At 41.3% G+C, this 22,134-nt stretch overlaps 1 protein-coding gene across 3 annotated transcripts in view; it reads right to left on the reverse strand.

The window, feature by feature from the left end:
* GC (GC vitamin D binding protein) overlaps positions 1 to 22,134 on the reverse strand; it is a 191,754-nt gene that overhangs the window by 28,438 nt on the left and 141,182 nt on the right. For all 3 annotated transcript variants that reach the window (XM_089679594.1, XM_089679595.1, XM_089679592.1), the window contains exon 10: positions 14,339 to 14,436. In XM_089679594.1, the coding sequence (XP_089535720.1) occupies positions 14,339 to 14,436 (98 nt within the window). The remainder of the gene's footprint in view (positions 1 to 14,338; positions 14,437 to 22,134) is intronic.

Genomic DNA, 22,134 nt, shown 5'->3' on the forward strand with positions numbered 1-22,134 from the left:
TTCATTTATGTACAGCATTGCATGAGACTGCAATTGTTAGTTAAAGTAACACAGCACCGTATTGTAAAAAAAGGCCTTGTCAGGAAGGGGCTAAATCCTCTGGAGGGCAAGTGGTTAACCTTACAGTAGGGATGTAATATCCCCTTTATATTATTTTATCTTCATTCTTCAAGACAGGACAAATGATTCAACTCTTCTGATTTATTTTCCTTCTTCCTTATCTGTGTTTCTCAGTATGGAAGAAAAAAATAGTCTACCTCCCTGTGTTTTATCAATTCTGAGTATACCCTATGTTTCCTGTACTTTTCTTTTATTGGGACTACTTAATTGCCATTTTTTGATCATACGTTGTACATTTCTTTGTATAACAGTTCTTCAGAGTATTCAACCGAAAATGCGAATATTTTCTCTTTGTTCCATTAAGTTTCTACTTCTATCTCCCCACATATTCAGAGTTGGAAATCTCTCTTTTCTACACTAGCATTTTTAAACACATATTTCTTTCCAGACAGCTTTTCTACTTTTTACACCATTTTCTTTTCTTTTTTTCCCTTATGCATATTATATTTACCATTCCTCTTTTAAGTCAGATCATTAAAACTTTCTCTTGTTTTTTTTCAGCAATTCAGACCTGTGGTTGCTCGTTCAGCTATTGCCTTTTTAAACACCTCATTAAAGCATTATTATTATTTCCTTTGTACAGTTCTATAACTAAAAAATCTCTGCAGATTCTCTTAATACTGTTTTGCATTGACATTTTCTGCCCGCATATACTGTATGTAATTGTGTTTTCTTGATTTGTCTGCTTTATACTTTCATCTGTAGTCATCTTATGATAAATTCTCTTTACTTTGTCTAATTTCCTTTTCATTATACATACTTTTTGTCTATATATGTAATAGTTACCATAAAATAAATGCAACACAGTCTGCCCCTCTCATATTTTGGACAATAATCCTATCTGTTCTATGCTGTCTTTAGTCAGTGAACTATTTGGTTTTGGGTTCTACCATTAGGCAGCACCCAAATTGTTATATGTATACTTTTACGTTCATAATATGTACTGCTTTTCTGTCATACATTTACTTTGTAAAAAAATAATCTAATCTTGTTCCATCACTGTTGCTCTTCATGTAAACTATGAGGTCCTATGGTTGATCCATATTCTTTTCCACAATCATGCCTTCATATGACCTAACCACATTTTAACATTAGTTTGAATAATTCAGTGATTAAACAGCATATGCAGCGGTTCATAAAATATATCTTTTATGTCTTCCTAAACCTCTGTAGGGGTTTAAGCACATTAAACAAATTACAGCTTCTTCAGTTGTCTTTTGCACAGCAGATCGATTATTTCCATGTCCTTTAAAGAAAATGTTGTCATCAGAATCCTATTTCTTGAATAGCTATCATTTGTATTTTGTAATTTCTTATAGTATATGTAAACCCTAACTGGGTGACATTTGATTCACTAAAGCAATATGTTTTGCTAACCAATGCATTGTTTTTTCCTTTTATCTAGCTATCTAATGGTGACAATGGCATATGGACACGACTACAGAATGAGTGTTAGCAAGGTCCCTTGTAGTTGCCACAGGAAGTGCATGTAGAAGGGTGACAACCCAAGACAGCAACTGAGAGACAGGGTGTTGTCTCCCTTTAACAGGAAGTACCTGACTGAGGTTCTTATTGGCAGAATAACCACATACGTTATTGAAAGCTGTAACTTTATATAGATTTAAAGCTACCTTTGAAATTGTTAAATTGTCCTACCACTCCATCCCCCACAGCCACTTCCTCCTGTACCACTTTCCCCTCCGTCCTAGATTGTAAGCTCGAAAGAGCAGGGCCCTCTAACCCCCTCGTGTTTTGTTTTGTTACTGTATTGTCTCATGTACTGTCCCCCACTATAATGTACAGCGCTGAACAAACCTTTTGGCGCTATATAAATACTGTATAATAATAATAATAATTATATGAGGTTTTAGAGATTGAGTTTGAGCATCTATTTTATTTTTTGTTCTTTACCTTAACAAGAACACCAGATATCTGTGAACTCAGTCCATCCTGGGTTTTTGTGCTCATATCTTTGACCTTAGTCTTGCTCCTTAGCCAAGACAGTTCATCTACCCAGTTACTTTCTTCTGGTTTTACAGCAATTACTCTTTTTACAGGAAGTATTTATTTTATTTCAGGTATTTATATAGCTCTGAAAATGTACGGAGTGCTTTACATACTGTACAGTCACTTCATTCCCTGTCCTCAGGGAGCTCATAATCTAAGGTCACTATCTCACATGTTTACATAACTGTATACATATACTAGGGCTAATTTGGACAGGCGCTAATGACCTACCAGCATGTTTTTGGAATTTGGGGAGAAACCAAAATACCTGACAGAAACAAATGCACAGGCAGAACATGCAAATTCCATGCAGATAGTGTCATGACTAGGCTATGTACCAGGGACCCCAATGCTGTAAAGCAGAAGTGCTAAAACCAAAGGCACCGTGCTCTCCCTACATAGTTGTTTACCCATTGTCTAACCCCCATGGTGGAGGACCATTGTATCCATTTTTTGTCTGGGTCAATGTCTGAATCCCTGGTATACGTGGCAGACTGACTGCTATCCCATGATCCTATCTTTGATGAGTGTATATAACAGGTCCCTCTGCTCTCTTAACCACCCATATTACAAGAAAATTAGCGCTGTGAGGGTGGGTATGAGGTTCAGAGGACTGAAGATTTCAACTAAATCCACAGCCAGCAGGACAAGGGACACCTTATATGGATAGTAAAAACTGTCTCTTGTGCTTATGTAAACAAATGTTTTGACTAAACTTTAGTTTGATCTTTAAAGCCCAACTTCTGTATCAGATTAGGGGTAACTTTGAATCAGAGAATTTGTTGGATTAACCACTTGCCGTCCTGCCACTGTAGAAATACAGCGGCAGGGCGGCACTGGCAGGCAAAACCACGTTTTAAAATGTGTGTTTTGTAAACAGATAGGGGGCGTGCGCGAGGGGCGCCGCCACCCTATCTGTCCTGCCGATCACCGCCGCAGATGTCAGTCACCGGGTCACAGCCGGTCCTTAGCGGCTGTTTCCCGGTGATTGGCGGTAAACAGTGACAGAGAGCACAGCTGCAGTAGCTGTGCTGTCTGTCACTTCCTTGTCAGCTCGAGGACGAGCTGATCGAGACAGAAGAGTTTCTCTCTCTTGATCAGCGGTGTCCCGTGCAGTACACACCCCCGCCCCCTAGTAAAACACTCCCCTCACTCAGATAAGCCTTCCCTGCAAAATAAAGTTAACCCCTTCCTTCCCAGTGCCATTAGTACAGTGTCAGTGTTTTTCTTTTTGCACTGATCACTGTATTAGTGTTTTTGGGGATGTCAGTGACCCCAAGTCAGTACCCCCCAATGTCAGAATGTCCGCCGCAGTCCCGCCATAAGTCGCTGGTCGCTGCCATAAGTCACTAATCGCCGCCATTATTAGTATAAAAAAACCCCTAAAAATCCCAGTATCTTTCCCGCCATTTGTAAACGCCATAACTTTCACGTAAACCAATTTACACATTTTTTTTTCATAGCAAAGACATGTCGCAGAATGCATTTTGGCAGAAATTTATGACTAAATTTGATTTTTGCATTTTTTTTTACTGGTCATGTTTTATAGTAAAAAGTCCAAAATATTGTTTTTTTTTCCTCAAAATTGTCAGCCTTTTTTTTTAAAGCGCAAAAAATAAAAACCGCACAGGCGATCAAATACAACCAAAAGAAAGCTCAATTTATAGGGAAAAAACATGTAAATTTCATTTATGTACCGTATTGCATGACCGCGCAATTGCCCGTTAAACTAGCGTAGCGCTGTATAGCAGAAAAATGGCGTAAATTGCAGTATTTATACCATAGTTTTTAGACGCTATAACTTCCACACAAAGCAATCAATATACACTTATTGGGATTTTTTTTTACCAAAAACATGTAGCAGAATACATTTTGGCCTAAATTTATAACCAACTTTGAGTTTACTATATATTTTTTATAGCTGAAAGTAAAAAATATTGTTTTTCTTCAAAATTTTTGGCCTTTTTTTGTTTATAGCGTGAAAAATAAAAAGCGCACAGATGATCAAATACCACCAAAAGAAAGCTCTATTTGTGTGAAAAAAGGACGTAAATTTCGTTTGGGTGCAGCATTGCATGACCGCGCAATTATCAGTTGAATTAGTGCAGCGCCGAGTAGCAAAAAGAGGCCTGGTCATTAAGGGGGGTAAATCCTCTGGAGCTCAAGTGGTTAAAATTAGGTGTATGATTAACCAAATATTCTAAGAAGGTGATAATGGTCATCAATTTCCTATGTAGTGTGGGAACTAGCACCAAGGGTAGAGCTTTTTTAGCACACAGTCACTCACTTGCTTCTTTTTTAAGGGCTGTTTTTGCCCAATTTCATTTAAATGAAAGTTCCATATAACATGTTTTCCACACAGGGGTATCCACCATCAATACAAACAAAAAAATAGTCAGCCTCCTGGCTCTATTTATCAGCCCTGCTAGTTAGCAGTACCTCTATTTACATGGGTCTCCCAGACCACTGGCTAGTCCCAGCACACAGCATTGGACTACTTGAACACACAGCCTCCTTCCAAAAAATGGCTTTTTGCACACAACTAGCAGCCCCTTGCTGCTCTGGCTTCCACCTCTCCTAGGTGGAGCCCTCCTGACTCCTGGGCAATGACCTCCTGTCTGGCGGGGTGGAGCCCAGAACCCTGTTCCTGACTCTAGAAGAGAGCCATGCACACCTGACCAATCAGTCTCCTGGCCATTCCCAAAACCTGGGCCGAGGACTGGAGAATTCATCCCTCCCAAATAACTTTGAAATCTCCAGGCTCCAGGTCCCAAAATGGACTTTACAAAGACATGAGGAAAGTGAAAAGCTGCTTTCCTCTGCATCAAACAAATACCCTGGAGCCCCTCAACCTGCCTTGTTGAGAATCCCAGGTGAAATATCCTTTTCATATCATGACAGATCGCCACACTGTCACAGTAGGTTAAAACACAGTGATTAATTGAAACAGAAACAGTTGTGTAGGAGGCTTAAAACTGGGAAAGAAACAGCTAAACTCTACTACTAAGATGAGGTTGTGGAAGACAGTCACAGGTCATAAACCATGGCATGAGCACAGCAACAAGACATAAAGTGGTTATATTGCATCAGTATGATCTCTCCCAGGCAAATATTTCAAAGCAGACTGGGGTTTCAAGATGTGCTGTTCAAGCTCTTTTGAATAAGCACAAAGAAACAGGCAATGTTGAATCTATATACACAGTAATCGGCCAAAGTAAACTTAATGCAGCAGATGAAAGACATATCATGCTAACTTCCCTTTGCCATCAGAAGATGTCCAGTATGAAACTGGTGGAAACCAGTGGTACACCCACCTACTGTTGGGAGAAGTCTGGCCAGAAGTGGTCTTCATGGAAGATTTGGGTCCAAAAAGCCATACCTCCCATGTGGGAACAAAGCTAAGCTACTAAATTATGCACAAAAATATAATAAACGGGGTGCAGAAAAAGGGCAGCAAAAGCTCTGGATTGATAGGTCAAAATATTCAGCTGTAGCAGGAGGCAGTTTGTTCACCGAAGGACTGGAGAGCGGTACCATAATAAGTGTTGGCAGGCAATAGTGAAGCATGGTGGAGGTTCCTTGCAAGTTTGGGGTTGCATTTCTGCAAATGGAGCTGGAGATTTGGCCAGGATCAGTGGTGTCTGCAATGCTGAGAAATACAGGCAGATACTTATCCATCATGCAATACCATCAGGAAGGTGTGTGAGTGGTCCCAAAATTATTCTGCACAGGACAACGACGCCAAACACACAGCCAATGTAATTAAGAACTATCTTCAGTGTAAAGAAGAACAAGGATTCCAGAAAGTGATAGTTTGGCCCCCACAGAGCCCTGATCTTAACACCATCGAGTGTACACCTAGAAGAATTATTGCTCTTTTGAAGGCAAAGGGTGGACAGACCAAATATTGATTTGATTTGGATTCTTCTGCTGTTCATTTACTTTTGTTTACAATTTTGTTGTGATAAAAATCTACTAACTCTTCTATTTCTGAAAGCATTCTTCATTTAGCCTGGGTTCACATACAGTTTATGTAGTGTGGTATATCACTTGTGATTCGTACAGGAACAGCACCGCAATTCCTGTGCAAATCACATGCGATTTGTGTGTGGTGCGATTGGAGCCATACATTTTGTGTGGCTCTAATCGCACCGAACCCGCACCAAAAACGCGCAGGACCCTTTTTTTAGTCCGCACTAGAATCTGATCACATGGGTTTTCATACCTATGTGATCCGATTCTGCACATCGCACCGTGTTTTGCGGACCGCTTTCGGGGTGTTGTCAACTTAAAATACACACCTGCCGCTGTTCGCATGAACGGGGTGCAATTCTGATGCGGTTCAGAATTCGCACAGAAAACGCTACGAATTCCACACCACATCAGTGTGAACCAGGGCTTACAGCATTTTAACGCCTGCCTAAAACTTTTGCACAGTTGTGTATATTACAATTCAGTGGTCTTTTTTTGAGAGCCAATCACCTGGTTCACACCTGCGTTTTACCTGTTGTCCAGTAGCACTTCCTTACAGAACTATCTCTGATTTTTAAAGTTCATTTATTCAGAAAGGAAGACTGGCAAAAAGAAAAATACTAATTGTAGAAGTCTCACATTCTCTGATTGCATACTGGTTCTGAGCAGCTGTTTCACTTATAGGTTCAGCTTCTCTACCCTGAGATTATTATGGAGTCTGGAAGTATGAAAATGGCTGCTGTGAAGCAGACTACATGGTGTATTTATTACAAGAGCTATACAGGAAAAACCTAATTTATTATCTTACAGTGAAATGTTAACAAGAAACTGAGAGCTGCAATTACACCTCTCTATTTAATTTTTGGTACTGTGAGGTGACTATGTACATTATACTACATAATAAAGTGAGCCTTTGATTTTATAATATAAAGCAAAGTTTGCCTTAAAAAACAATCTTCACGCAGCATATACTCATCTGCCTTTGCTGCTCTGCCAATCTGCCAATATGAAAAGAAAATGGAAATGTGTTGCGCATCATAGCCCACTGGAGTGAACAAAATGCAGTTATTTCCAGGTATGGAAGTGTATTTGACTGACTCATGTAACTGTTGCAAGGTGCTTGGTTATGAATGTAGAGAGAAACACTGGCTGCAGCTGCTCTTTGTAACAGCCACCCTGCAGCGCTGAACTGGTTAACAGTGAAATCAGCAAAACAGAGGTGTAACTAGAAACTTCATGGCCCTGGTGCAAGAAACCATGAAGGGACCCCCTGAACCTTGGCCAGGGCCCTTCCCTCCAAGCCCAGGGCCCTTCCCACTGATCCTGAGGCCTTTACTGCCATTGCCCTTTATTATGCTCCAGCACTGGGACCCTTTTGATTGGTCTGCACTGGGCCCGCTTTCTGCTGTCTAGGGACCCACTCACATTGGTGGAACGTCCGACCCAATTGCAAGTGCTACCATTGCGACCCTGGTATTTTCACCACTGTTGTCAGTGCGACTGTGAATGGTGTCAGCCAGTAGAGCAGTGGACGATGTCAGTATGACAGTGGACACTGTCAGTAGTGCAGTTAGCCATGGTCAGTAGGGCAGTGAATGGTATCAGTATAGCAGTGGACTTTGTCAGCAGGGCAGTGAATGGGGTAGGTAGGGCAGTGGACAGGGTCAGTAGTTTTTTGTTACAGTATTTTTTAAAATTATTATTATTTACCATATTATTTTGGTTATTTTGTTAAACAATTTTATTTTTCTGTTATTATTTACAATTTTTTTTAGGAGCCCCATTGGGAGGCTTTGGTGAGATATCAGGGGTCCAAACAAACCTCTGATTTTCTCATTTGAGGCAGAGAAAGGAGATTAAGGACACAGCCCTCAATCTCCATCTCTGCAACCTCAGCTGCACAAAATTAATGGATAGGAATAGCTCTATGCAGAGCTTCCTGTTCATTCACAAACTGAAACAGTTGACTTTGCCTCTGTTTTTAATGGGTGCAAGAGTAATCAATACTGATCGCTCACTGTGTCCATTCATAAAAGGAAGGGGATGATAACTTACATATTTACCAGCCCCTTCCTCCGCTCTCCATCCTGAAAGCATCCCACGTAGCCATCAGGGAGGGAGGGGGTTGAGGGGGGAAGCCAGCAGCACTGCGGGGTATGGGGGGTGTAAAGTACACAGGGATCTGGGGCAGCAGCACCTTAATAGGTGGTGGCATTTAGAGGAACCAATGCCCTCCATTTTCCTCCTGCAGCTGCTGAATGGTGACAGGAGGGAAAGAAGGAGAAGCTGGCTTTCAGTGACAGCAGGAGGAAAATGGAGGGCATCAATTCCAGTATATGCTACCCCTGATGCCCCTCCTATGGAGGTGTAAAGCAGAATGTGACAGGGGTGCCACATGAGCCCCTTGAAGCACATATGATCCTTGTTACACCTCTGCAGCAAAAGAAGGGAGCTGCTGTGCAAGAAGCGTTGAATAGACTGAGTTAGGCTGCACTGCTCTGTGGGAACTGTAATATTGAACTGTAGTCAAGAGCTTTGAAATTGCATTTCCCAGATGGAGTTTGCCAGGAGGAAGGAAAAGAGCTGCATTTTTTAGGTTGTACAGGATACAGCTTCTTCTTACCATGATGGAACCCAGAGAGTGCACATTGCTGTTCAATGTGCACCATCACTGAGCGGGATCTGGGGAGTTCAGTCTGGGAGTGCCAGTCAGAGTCACCACTGTGTAGAGCAGAAAGTGGACTAATTGCTGTGTGTGACTGGATGGTGAGCTGCAATATCACTGGGACTGAAGAGTTGCTGCTGCTGTGGGGATTTACTGTTTGCTGCTAAAGAGAGAGAGACTGAGCCCTTTAGGAACTGACCATACAGTCATCTAGTAGTCTTATTGCTGCCTGCAGGCTTCACTGGGACTAATCTCATGTGCACCAACAATACAACTGGGTCCCAACACTGATGGGCTGTAGAGTTCGTACTAAAGAACATCCCTTTACAGCTGCTACACAGAGACCTTCACCTATTGCTTATTCTACGTACCTCTCAGGAGACACTGCACCATATCATAGCCATCCTCCTAGAGTGCTCTCTAGACTAGTTATAGTATTATTATTCACATTGCAATAAACAGTGCAAATAAGCATTAACTGCAGTCTCTGCTGATTTATGAGTTAATCCCAGCCTAGTGATACAGAACCCTATTCTAAGTTACCTTGGCATAGTGATTATACTGTTTAGAACTTTCTGTGCTCTCTGAACCTACCTTCTGTACATTCATTTATGCTCAAAGCACCATTTATTCTAACCTGTACCAATACACCGAGTTAATTTACCACTAAACGGTCTTGTTTCTATTTCCTGGTGCTAATTCACAGTCAAGTCAAAAGTATCTACAATATGCTCATGATCTTAGATGTGCTTAAAGTACCTTCCATTCAATCAAGTGTGCCAGAGGGGCTGAGGTTGTTCTTGGAGTCCAGGCACAGAACAGAAAACCTAAATTACCAAGAGGCTCTTGTGGGGGTAACACTACATAACAGTGATTGTGTTTGTTGAATGGTCCAGTGCTGTCACATGGGGACAGGGTGACAGTCAGCCCTTTGAAAGTTCCAAAGAGAAATCTGATTCAGCTTACACAATGATCTCTTTCCAACAGCTGAATGGAGCAGTGGGGAAACTAAAGGGAGGTAAGTATATATTGCTAGTTAGGAGGATATTAAAGTGAACTTGTGGTTTGTGTGTTATACAAGGACAAAGAGCTGGTTTATTTTAACCACTTGAGCTCCAGAGGATTTACCCCCCTTAATGACCAGGCCTCTTTTTGCTACTCGGCACTGTACTAATTCAACTGATAATTGCGTGGTCATGCAATGCTTCACCCAAACGAAATTTACGTCCTTTTTTTCACACAAATAGAGCTTTCTTTCGGTGTAATTTGATCACCGGTGTGCTTTTTATTTTTCACGCTATAAACAAAAAAAGGCGAAAAATTTTGAAGAAATACAATATTTTTTATTTTCAGCTATAAAAAATATATAGTAAACTCAAAGTTGGTTAAAAATTTAGGCCAAAATGTATTCTGCGACATGTCTTTGCTAAAAAAAAAACCCAATACGTGTAAATTAATTGGTTTACTGCAGCTGTGCTCTCTGTCACTGTTTGCCGCCGATCGCCGGGACATAGCCGCTAAGGAGTGGCGGGGCGCCTCGTGCGTGCGCGCCCCCTATTTGTTTACAAAACACACGTTTTAAAACGTGGTTTTGCCTGCGAGTGCCGCCCTGCCACCGTATATGTACAGTGGCAGGGCGGCAAGTGGTTAAAGCTACATTCCAGGCATACAGCTAAGTACGCAAAACTCATATGTGAAATGTCTTATCTGTCAAAAGGATTTGTATTTTTGTCTATACAGTTCTGAGATTTAGAGAGCTCTGACACACGGCACAACCCTGTCTGGCAAAGGAGAAAATTTGATTTTCCTCTGCTCCAGCTTAGTAATGCTTACAGGTCTCCTCCCCACCTGCACCCGTAACTGAATATAAAATGTTTGGGTGTTCTAAGACATTTTCTAACAAAAAATACTGGTTTTAAAATGTAAATTGACGGCACTATATAAGTACCTGAAATAAATCAAAAATAAAAAATAAATACTGCGTGACATAAAAAAATGCAAAATCTACCAATTTATTCTCTAGGGCCTCTGCTTTTAAAAAAATATTTAAAATGTTTTGGGGTTCTAAGACATTTTCTAGCAAAAAATACTGGTTTTAAAATGTAAACAAAAAGTGCCAGAAAGGGCTTGGGGCTAAAATGCATGATGAAGATTGGTATAACCGGCACTCATCTTTCTGAACAATAAACTTTATTGAACAAGTACATATTAAATGGCTTTCTGGGCATAGCACCTACTTTTTGGGGCTAAAATGGGTAAAAAAAATACATTTAATGATGTATAAGGAAAGAAGAGCTGCATTTGTATTTTTTATAATTATAAAAAATTTGGACAGATAAGAAAAGGCACCACTGTAATGCCTCTGTATGCTTCACTGGCCAGCTCCAATAACTGTTATCAGGTGTAGGTCCGCCATAAGAGCTTGTTTGGCTTGACTGTCCAAATGTAGGAAGCAGGGCTGAAAGCTGTTGATGTAAACCACGGTAGTAAGAGTCTGCAAACTGACTTTAGCTCAATCGTCTCCCAGCAGACCTTTATCATGAAGTCCTATTTGGGTGAAATGCATGGTTGTGTCTGAAGGGAGGAGATTGAGCGGAAGCCAGTTTGCAGACTCTGAGGGCTCATTTACACTTGGCTGTTTTACCAACGCTTGCCAAATGGCCCTATAGTGTTTGGCAAGCGTTGGTCCGGCGTTTGGCAAGCGTTTTTTAACGCTCCGCAAACGCCGCATGCGAGGTTTAGCGGCGGTTGCTAAGCATTTACCGAGCGTTAAAAATGCCCCACAAACACCTATAATGCAGTTTGAATGGTGTTACCGCTCCGCAAACGCCCCGCAACCGCGTCGCAACTGCAGGCCGGCCGGGCGTTTGCGGAGCGGCAGCATACACTAGAATAGCAGGCTTCAACGCCTCCTGACTCGACCAGAGGCATCCGTTTTGCCGCATCCAGGGGTGGACTGACCATTTGGAAACTCTGGCACTGCCCGAGAGCACGGGGTCAATAGGGGGCCCCATGAGATGCCCGTGGTACCTTTTTCATAGGCTTTTGAGTTTGGGAAAGGACACAGGGGCCCCATGATCTCCTATTGCCTGGGGACCCCATTAGTTGTCAGTCAGCCCCTGGCCGCGACGCAATGCGGCCATGTGCTGTAATGTGCAGAATTAGCAGAGGCGTTTGGGAAGCGGTAAAAACTCTTCTCAAACGCCTCTCTGCTGCCTGCACACAACGCTAGTGTGAACGTAGCCTTACTTCTGTGATTTACATCAACAATATGCAGCCCTGCTCCCTACATTCAGAGTTGTCTACAATGCGGCTTTTAGTCTCACCCTAGAAAGTATTAATATTTGAAGAAAGTTTACTGAAGAAAAGATATGCTGAAATTCATTGGTTAATAATAACATAACACATTTATTCAGGCACACAATAATAAACAACAACAAGCAAGCTTGCAAAGAAAACATATTTGAACCCATAAAAGACATTTAAAAGCAGTTAGTGCTCCACTAACAGTGAGCAGTGAGTTGGAGAATATTGTTGCTTCTTATACAGCCATGTCTCTCTAAACATCTGTAATAAAAATGGCCATGCATGGCTCAACAACAACTGTTGGCATCCCGCAGCTTTGACTGAAAAATTGAGGAAGACAGATGGAAAATTGCTAGCCGAACAAAGATCTTATCAGGTGCAGTCACTGTTTTGGTATACAAGCAGCCATGGGTGTTATGGCCGTTTGAAAACAATGGGCACAAGTGAAGATTCCGCCATTGATGGTGTTTAGTGTGGACGGAGGAATCTATTAGATTCTAAGCTTGTATGGTTAGCCTTATACACAAGTCTTTAATAGACATACAATGGTTGGAGATTACATGAAACTTTTTATCAACTTAACTGCCTAAAAAGTAATTCTTAAAGGAGAAATATGCCCAAAACTTTTTTGGCTATACTTCTCTTATGGATTACAGGAGTGCAATTTGTTCTGTACTCCTGTGACCGTTTTCAGCCCACAGCGGGCTAATGCCCACTGTCAGCTAATGTCGCTCAAGCGGTTTAGGCTTTGGATTGATCCCGATTTTGCAGTCATTATCCACCTAGATACCTGGACCAGCCTCTCAGCATGCCGTTGGGAGCCTGAGCCAGCTGTCCCGCCTCCTCCGCAGCCTGGCACTCCAGTGAGTGGTTGAGGAGCAGAGAGCCGGTGAATGACAGTCACCGCTCTTTGCTCACTGAAGACTGAGAACTGAGTAATCAAGGAACTTTGAGCGCTCAGTTCTCAGTCTTAGGGCTTGTTCACACTAATTTCTAACGCTTGCCAAACGCCCCTATATTGTTTGACAGGCATTAGATAGGCGTTTGGGAAGTTGTTTTAACATTCCTCAAACACTCACCAAATGCTCCCCAAATGCCCTATGTGCATTTTTGACGAGTTTGATAGGCGTTTGCCAAGCATTAAAACCGCACCACAAACACCTATAATGAAGTTTAATGTTATTAACGCTCTGCAAATGCCTCGCAACTGCCTTGCAAACACCCCGCAAACGCCTGCCAGGCATTTGAGGAGCAGTTGAATGGGATGCTTCAACTCCTCCTGACTGGACACGAGGCGTCAATTTTGCCGCGACGTGACACTAACGTTTTAGTGTGAACAGCACTGTGTGCTGCCATGTGTAGAATTTTCATAGGCGTTTCAGTGCGCTTCAGTGTGAACAGCATTGTGTGTTGCCATGTGTAGAATTTGCATAGTTGTTTGAGGAGCATTAAAAAAAGCTTGCTAACAAAGCCAGTGTGAACATCGCGTTAGAGCTGGAAGGGGACAGATGCAGCACTGAACTGATGCTGTATCTACCTAGGTGAGTATAATTGTTTTTTTCTGTAAAGAACCCATACTTCTCTTTTAAAATTTAACTACTGGATATTTAATACTACATTAGGATTTTACCACCAAAATACACATTTCAAATAAGGAGAGAAGCATAGGCCTTTACAAAACTTAACCTTTGTGATCCCTTAGAGACAGGATATTATGGGAGTTATTTACTAAAATTGGAGAGCACAAAATCGGGGGCAGATCTGCATAGAAACCAATCAGCTTCCAGGTTTTATTGCCAAAGCTTAACTGATCAAGCTGAAGTTAGAAGCTGATTGGCTACCATGCACAGCTGCACCAGATTCTGAATGCACCAGTTTTAGTAAATCTCTCCCTATGGTCCCAACTCAAATATTGAAATAGCCATCCATTAATCACATTCCTTTATCTTCAGCATTGTTTTAAAAGCAACATGAATCACCTACTGTTTCTCGTGATTGTGATTGCACACACTTGTCCTTCAAATCCCCTGTTAGTAGATTGTGAGTTGATTTAGTTTGTCAATGATGAAATTACAATTTCTAACTGGAAGATATTCACCCTTGAAAATATTTTACTGCCTTGGAATCTGATTATTTCACGTTATGTAATCATGAAAAACACATTCTCAGTCTGCAGGTCCTTCACCTTTTTACATTTATTATTTATTCATTTTTGAATTAAAGCAAGCATACTTCATAACTACAACTTTCCACAATAGCGGTTCTTACCTCTGCTTGAATTCTGAGAATTGATATTTATTATAATCTCCACACAGTTCATTACCTTCATTTACATAATTTGTAATTTCATCATTTAGTTGTGATTTCTGAAACAAAACACAGATGTTCATTTGTTGAGATGTGCTTGAGACTGGAAGAAGGAGAACTATGTCTCTAAAATGTTATACTTTTACTGAGAGTTGAGGTAGATTCCAATTTTAGGTCTTATGTCAGCCTAAGTAAAGCCAAAGTTCCACATGACATCAAATTTGTGGACTTTCAAAAACAGCAGACACAGCAGCTTGATTTACACAAAAATAAGTGTGCAATAATGCAGTTTATCTCCAGTAGTCAAACAACTATAGCATACTCTAGTAGTATTTAAAACAAGTACTTGATGCTAGCAGAGATCCACACATCTATTATAGTATACATAGGGTTCAGTTACAAAGAAATTTGACAGCTAATTGGTAAGAAGCCTAAAATAAAAATGGAATTTCTCTAATGTTTTTGCAGCTATCTTAAAGATGTTAGCTATTTTGCATTCATATTTCCTACATGAATAATATTGCATGATGTGCAAACTAATATAATTGAAGTTGAAACCACAGAATGTTAAAAAAAAAATGTTTTTTGGGGTTATCACAGTGCTCATTGATATACTTGCTCATTGGCAATGGCAATCCCATCCCAATTTCATATGCTGCTGCCTGTAAATGCATGTTCTAAAGGCAAATACCCATGTGGTATCAAACCCAAAGCAAAAATGTAGTATATTGCAGCATACCTGTCCTTAAATGTGGTGGCTGCCTTAGTTTACTTTTTAAGGCTTTTTTATCCTGTTGATCCTGCCAGTAAGTCTTTTATTTTTCAACTTTCTTTAACAAATCAAGCTGTCTAGCCAAGGTGGCAGTTAGAGGGCTGAGACAAACAGTTACGGCTGACAGGGGTGCTTACAACTTGTCAGGTTTTATTCTTTCATGTAAAACCTTTATCCCAAAAGAGAAAAAAAATCTGTTGTTTTAACTGCTTAAAAGAGAAGTATGGGATTTAAAAAAAATATATACTTACCTAGGGGGATGCAACATCGATCCAATGCTGGATCTGTCAGTTCTAAGGGTGAGAACTGAGCGATCAAACACTGCTGATCGATCGTTTCTCCCTAGCACTCTGAGTAGAGTGGTGACTGTCAGTCTCCAGCTCTCTGCTTTGCCCCTCAGTGCTCACTGGAGTGCTGGGCTGTGGAGGGAGAGGGAGCTGCTGGCTCAGGCTCTCAGTGGATCACTTAGATGTTGAGCCAGGTGCTGGTCCAGGCTCCTCGGTGGATCCTAACCATATAGTCAAGATCTTTCCCCATCCTCGATTGGCTGAGTGACGTCAGCCGACAGTAGAGTTTAAGCCTGCTGGCAGCTGAAAAGGGGTCACAGGAGTACAGAACTAACTGCACTCCTGTGATCCACAGAAGAAGTACAGCCAAATGAGCTTTACTTCTCCTTTACTGTACTTCTCCTTTAAAAAGTAGAAGTAAATATTAAAGCTAGATCTAAATCTGCTACTGTATCTAACACTACCCTCTCTCTAGACTGACAATGCTGATGTCCAAAGGCAAAAAGTTGTAGAGACACCATAAGGCAGGAAATGTGTTAGTGGTTGGATTACCAGGTTAAAATAAATGTAAAAAAAAAATAAATGCAGCCACCACATTTAAGGATTGGCAATCTGCAATATATTACAATTTTGTTTTCTGGCTTAATATTGCATTAAATTGCTGTATTTGTTCTGGAATCATAGGTATCGGTTTTTAGGAGCTGCTACTTTGTTAGGTGCATGTGCCCTAATATTCCATAGTGTGCAATTACAAAGCTTCTCACATACAGTTGCAAGAAAAAGTATGTGAACCCCTTGGGATTACGTGGAGTTTTGCATGAATATGGCATAAAATGTGCTCGGAACATCATCTAACTCACAATAATAGAAGAACACAGTCTGCTGAACATAATTCTACACAAACATTAGATGTTGCCATGGTTTAATTGCACATAACATGTAAACATTCACAGTGCAGGGAGAAAAAAAGTATGTGAGGCACTACCTTAATGACTTCTCCCAGAGCTAATTGGAGCCAGGAGTGAGCCAACCTTGACTCCAATCAGTGTGATGATATTGGATGTGTTGCTGACAGCTGTCCTGCCCTTAAAAACACACACCTGTTTTGGGTTTACTGGCTTCAAGAAGCACTGTTTGATGTGAACCATGATTCGCAGAAAAGAGCTCTCAGAAGACCTACGATCAAGAATTGTTGACTTGCATGAAGCTGGAAAGGGTTACAAAAGTATCTCCAAAAGCCTTGATGTTCATGTGTCCACGGTAAGACAGACTGTCTACAAATGGAGAAAGTTTAGCACTGTTTCTACTCTCCCTAGGAGTGGTCGTCCTGTAAAAGTGACTGCAAGAGCACAGCGCAGAATGCTGCATGAGGTAAAGAAGAATCCCAGAGTGTCAGCTAAAGACCTACAGAAATCTCTGGCACATGCTAACATTTTTGTTGACACATCTCCAATAAGGAAAACATTAGACAAGAATGGAGTACATGGGAGGACACCACGGAGGAAGCCATTGCTGTCCAAAAAGAATATTGCAGCATGATTGAAGTTTGCAAAAGAGCACCTGGATGTTCCACAGCACTACTGGCAAAATATACTGTGGACAGATGAAACCAAGATTGAGTTGTTTGGGAAGAACACACAACACTGTGTGGAGAAAAAAAGGCACAGCACACCAACATCAAAACCTCATCCCCACTGTAAAACATGGCGGAGGGAGCATCATGGTTTGGGGCTGCTTTGCTGCCTCAGGGCCTGGACGGATTGTTGTCATTGATGGGAAAATGAATTCCAGAGTTTATCAAGACATTTTGCAGGCGAACGTACGACCATCTGTCCGCCAACTGAAGCACTGCAGAGGATGGGTGATGCAACAGGACAATGACCCAAAGAATACAAGTAATTCAACAAAACAATGGCTGCAACAGCACAGAATACGCCTTCTGGAGTGGCCCAGTCAGAGTCCTGACCTCAATCCAATTGAAATGCTGTGGCATGACCTTAAGAGAGTGATTTACACCAGATATCCCAAGAATATTGCTACACTGAAAGAGTTTTGTGAAGAGGAGTGGTCCAAAATTACTCCAGATCGTTGTGCAGGTCTTATCTGCAACTACAGGAAACGTTTGGTTGAGGTTATTGCTGCCAAAGGAGGGTCAACCAGTTATTAAGTCCAAAGGTTCACATACTTTTTCCTCCCTGCGCTGTGAATGTTTACATGTTATGTGCAATTAAACCATGGCAACATCTAATGTTTGTGTAGTATTATGTTCAGCAGACTGTGTTCTTCTATTGTTGTGACCTAGATGACGTTCAGAGCACATTTTATGTCCAATTCATGCAAAACTCCACCTAATCCCAAGGGGTTCACATACTTTTTCTTGCAATTGTATATATAGATATGTATAGTGACAGGAAGCCAGGAAGAAATAAGGGATGTGTCCAAGATGGGAGGTATATTTGCCCCAGATTCATGCTTTACACTGACAGTTTCTCTTTTTGTGCTGTGTAGTGAGAGGTTCTATTGGCCTGGGATCACTAAGGAAGTAGAAATGTACTGTTCTTCCTGTCCAGTGTGTCAGATTTCTGTCCCAATGCCACATTTCCGCAGTCCTTTGGTTCCCCTACCTATCATTGAGGTCCCTTTTGAGAGGATCGCCATGGATTTGGTTGGTCCCTTGGTAAAGTCCACTAGAAGGCACCAACACATCTTGATGATAATGGATTTTACCACCCGTTACCCAGAGGCAATTCCTCTCCAAAACACCTCTGCCAAAACAATTGTCAAAGAGCTATTTCAGGTTTTCAGCTTCATAGGCCTTCCCAAAGAAGTACTAACTGATCAGGGCACCCCGTTAATGTCTAGGGTAACTAAAGAACTTTGCAAACTTCTGAAGGTGACCCAACTCCATACTTCAGTGTATCACCCTCAGACCGATGGGTTGGTAGAAAGGTTTAACAAAACGTTAAAACAAATGTTGAAGAAGGTGGCCGATAAAGATGGAAAAAATTGGGATTGTCTACTACCTTATTTAATTTTTGCGATCAGAGAGGTTCCCCAATCGTCCTCAGGGTTCTCTCCCTTCGAGCTGCTGTATGGGAGACACCCACGGGGGCTATTGGACATTGCGAGGGAAACATGGGAGAGTGAGAGTTTCCCTCATAGAAGCGTAATTGAACATGTGGCCCAAAATGCAAGACAGAATTACACAAGTAATGTCTATTGTGAAGGAACATATGACTCAAGCCCAGTTGGCTCAACAAAGAATTTACAATTGTGGGGCTTGGATCCATTCTTTTCCACCTGGTGATAGGGTGTTGGTGTTGGTCCCCACGGTTGAAAGTAAAATCCTGGCCAAATGGCAGGGCCCATATGAAGTGTTGGAAAATATGGGTGACGTGAATTATAAAATTAGCCAACCAGGAAGACGAAAACCTGAGCAGGTATACCATGTACATTTTCTAAAACCCTGGAAGGATAGGGAATCCTGGGTTGCTGAGACTGCCCCGATTCCTGCACCGCCTACCTTGGAAATCCCAGAGGTCGGGGTAGCGAAGACTCTATCAAAAACACAGCAACAGGAAGCTACAGAATTTGTGCTCTGCAATAAAGAAACATTCTCAGCATACCCTGGGTGGGTGTCCGGGATTGAGCATTACATTATTACCCCCCCAGGGGAAAGGGTCAAGTTACAACCTTATTGTATTCCAGAAGCTCAGTGAGAGGCAATTCTCCAAGAAATAAAAAATATGCTTGAACTAGGGGTTATAGAGGAGTCAAATAGTGATTGGTCTAGTCCTATTGTGTTAGTGCCCAAACGGGATGGAAGTTGACGATTTTGTAATGACTTTCACCAACTGAATAAAATCACTAAGTTTGACATCTATCCCATGCCCCGCATAGATGAACTGACTGATCATCTAGGGACAGCCCGGTATATGACAACACTGGACCTGACCAAAGGGTATTGGCAGATTCCTCTTTCGGAATCAGCCAAGGAAAAAACAGCATTTGTAACTGCAGAGGGTTCATTCCAGTATCAGAGGATGCTGTTTGGGTTGCAGACTGCTCCGGCCACATTTCAACAGGTGATGGATAAGACCCTCCGGCCCCATCGAGCCAATGCGGTGGCATACCTAGATGATGTGGTCATCCATAGTGAAGATTGGGACTCACATTTACTGAAAGTCCAGACAGTATTAGATGCTATCTGGAAAGCTGGATTTACAGCCAATCCAAGGAAATATACCATTGGGTTAGCGGAAGCCAAGTATCTTGGATATACCATTGGGAGAGATCTGATAAAGCCCAGGACAACAAAGTTGAAGCTATACAAAGCTGGCCACGCCCCACCAACAAGAAGCAGGTACGAGCGTTTTTGGGAATTACTGGTTATTACAAGCGGTTTATACCTCATTTTGCCTCACAGGCTGCTCCCCTGACCAATTTGACAAAAGGGAAGGAGTATGTCATGGTCAAGTGGACCCCTGAAGCAGAAGCAGCTTTTGAGGGCTTAAAACAAGCCTTATGTAGACAGTGAGTGTTGTACTCCCCTGATTTTTCAAGGGACTTTGTGGTCCAGACCGATGCCTCAGATGTTGGGTTAGGAGCTGTGTTGTCTCAGGTTTTCAAGGGGGAAGAACACCCCGTCTTTTACCTCAGCTGGAAATTAAAGCCCCATGAAGAAAATTATGCCACCATTGAGAAAGAATGCTTAACAATAAAGTGGGCTTTAGATTCTCTCCAGTACTATCTCTTGGGTAGACAGTTTGAACTGGTAACAGATCATGCTCCCTTAAAGTGGATGGCACAAAACAAAGAAACCAATAGGAGAGTGAATAGGCGGTTCCCGGCCCTTCAAGAATTAGTTTTGTCATAAAACACCACCGCTGTGTTAGAATGGGGAATGCAGATGCCCTGTCCCGAGTACGTGCATGCTTAGCAATCTGTGTTCCAACCCCAAGGTTGAAACCAGAAGCGGGGTATGTGACAGGAAGCCAGGAAGAAATAAGTGATGTGTCCAGGATGGGAGATATATTTGCCCCAGATTCATGCTTTACACTGACAGTTTCTCCTGTTGTGCTGTGTAGCGAGCCTGTTTGGCTCACTGATGATTTAATTAGCTCAGCTGTGTCAGGTTAAGGGCTCTTGGCTCTATAAAACTCCCAGGCTGCTTAGAGAGGATACCCCAACCTGGAACCAGTTTGGTGTGTGAACACCCTGTGTCTGAGCAGCGTTAGGCTGTATCCAGACAGGTAGATAGGAACCTGTGTTTGCAGTTAGATGCCCAGAGTGACAAAGCTTTATTTTTTGTTTTTGTATATTTTTGCTGTTTTGAATAAATGCACCTTGTGTTCACCAGACTTGTAAATAAAGCACAACTTTCTTCACCAAGATACTGCTGTCATGCAGAGCCTCTTTCACCGTGATCTGACTCATCCAGGGGGTCAAGCACAACCCGCCACTGGGCTAATCCCTCACAATATATATATATATATATATATATATATATATATATATATATATTTACATTCACTGTTTCACAGTATAAATTAACCTCATTATGAGAGGTGGCAAAAAAACATGATGCTGCTACTAAATGTCTTATGTCTTATGCTGATCATACATGTATCGATTTTCGGACGAGAATATTCAGATGAATATTTGTATGAAAATTCTTTGTACATTCAATGAATGGACGAATATTGTTAAAAATGTTTCACTTGCTTTTAACATTCAATTGACTGTACATTCAACAAAAACCACATACACGGTCCAAAAATTAATTTGATCAAGATAAGTTTTCTATTCTGCTCCTTCGACCTTTCCCATCACTGCAGTAGAAAATGAATGTTAATTTGACCCCACAAATGATTAGAAAATCAAACAAATTTTCTTAAAACGAAAATTCTCAAACAAAAAATTAGTTTGTGTATGGCGATCATAAGTGACAGCAGGCACAGGTAGCTTGTATCAAGCTACCTGCCTATGACAAGGGACTCTCATAATATTATATTACAGTTCTCTCTGAAAATCTGCAAAACAGTGTTTTAGATCTTTTTAATTTTTTTTTCTTTAAATAAAAAATGTTTAGCTCTGAGTCTGATGATATGTACCAGATTCAACCTCTAATAGTATATACAGTATATCTCTTCTGTTTGTTCTCAGAGTGAATTAGATGTGTTTAGTTTGTGGCCTAACAATATAGCTGGTTGCTTATATTTACCACTGCATATAGATATTTAAAAATAAATTATTTTTTTTAACTTTACTTATTAACTAAATTATACACAACTTTGAGTTTTTTTAAATCTGATTAATTGAATAATCTAAACAATAATTGTCCAATTAATTGATTAAAAAAATAATTGTTAGTTGCAGCCCTACTTCAAAGAGAAGCTTCCTGAAAAATGTTCTACACTGTATACCTGGCATCCAGCTCTGTGGTTTGCTCTGTTGGTCCCTATGTCACTGAAAGAAAAAGTATTGCTGTCAAAAAATAAATGGAGCAAAACGAGGGACTAAGTGCATGAAATTCTTCTGTGAGCTTCTCCTTTCTTAACAGAGAGGTTTAGTGGCAAGACAGGACAGGTAAGTTATAATTGCTTTCTTTGCAGGGAGCTCTAGTTTAATTTCTTCTACCCGGCATCTTTCGATCTGAAAATCAAGAGAGCTAGGCAGAAAATTGCTGGACGGACAGA

Source organism: Staurois parvus, unplaced genomic scaffold (genome assembly GCF_062004578.1).
Source record: "Staurois parvus isolate SC_StPar_1 unplaced genomic scaffold, SC_StPar_1.0 ptg000227l, whole genome shotgun sequence".
Taxonomy (NCBI): Eukaryota; Metazoa; Chordata; class Amphibia; order Anura; family Ranidae; genus Staurois; species Staurois parvus.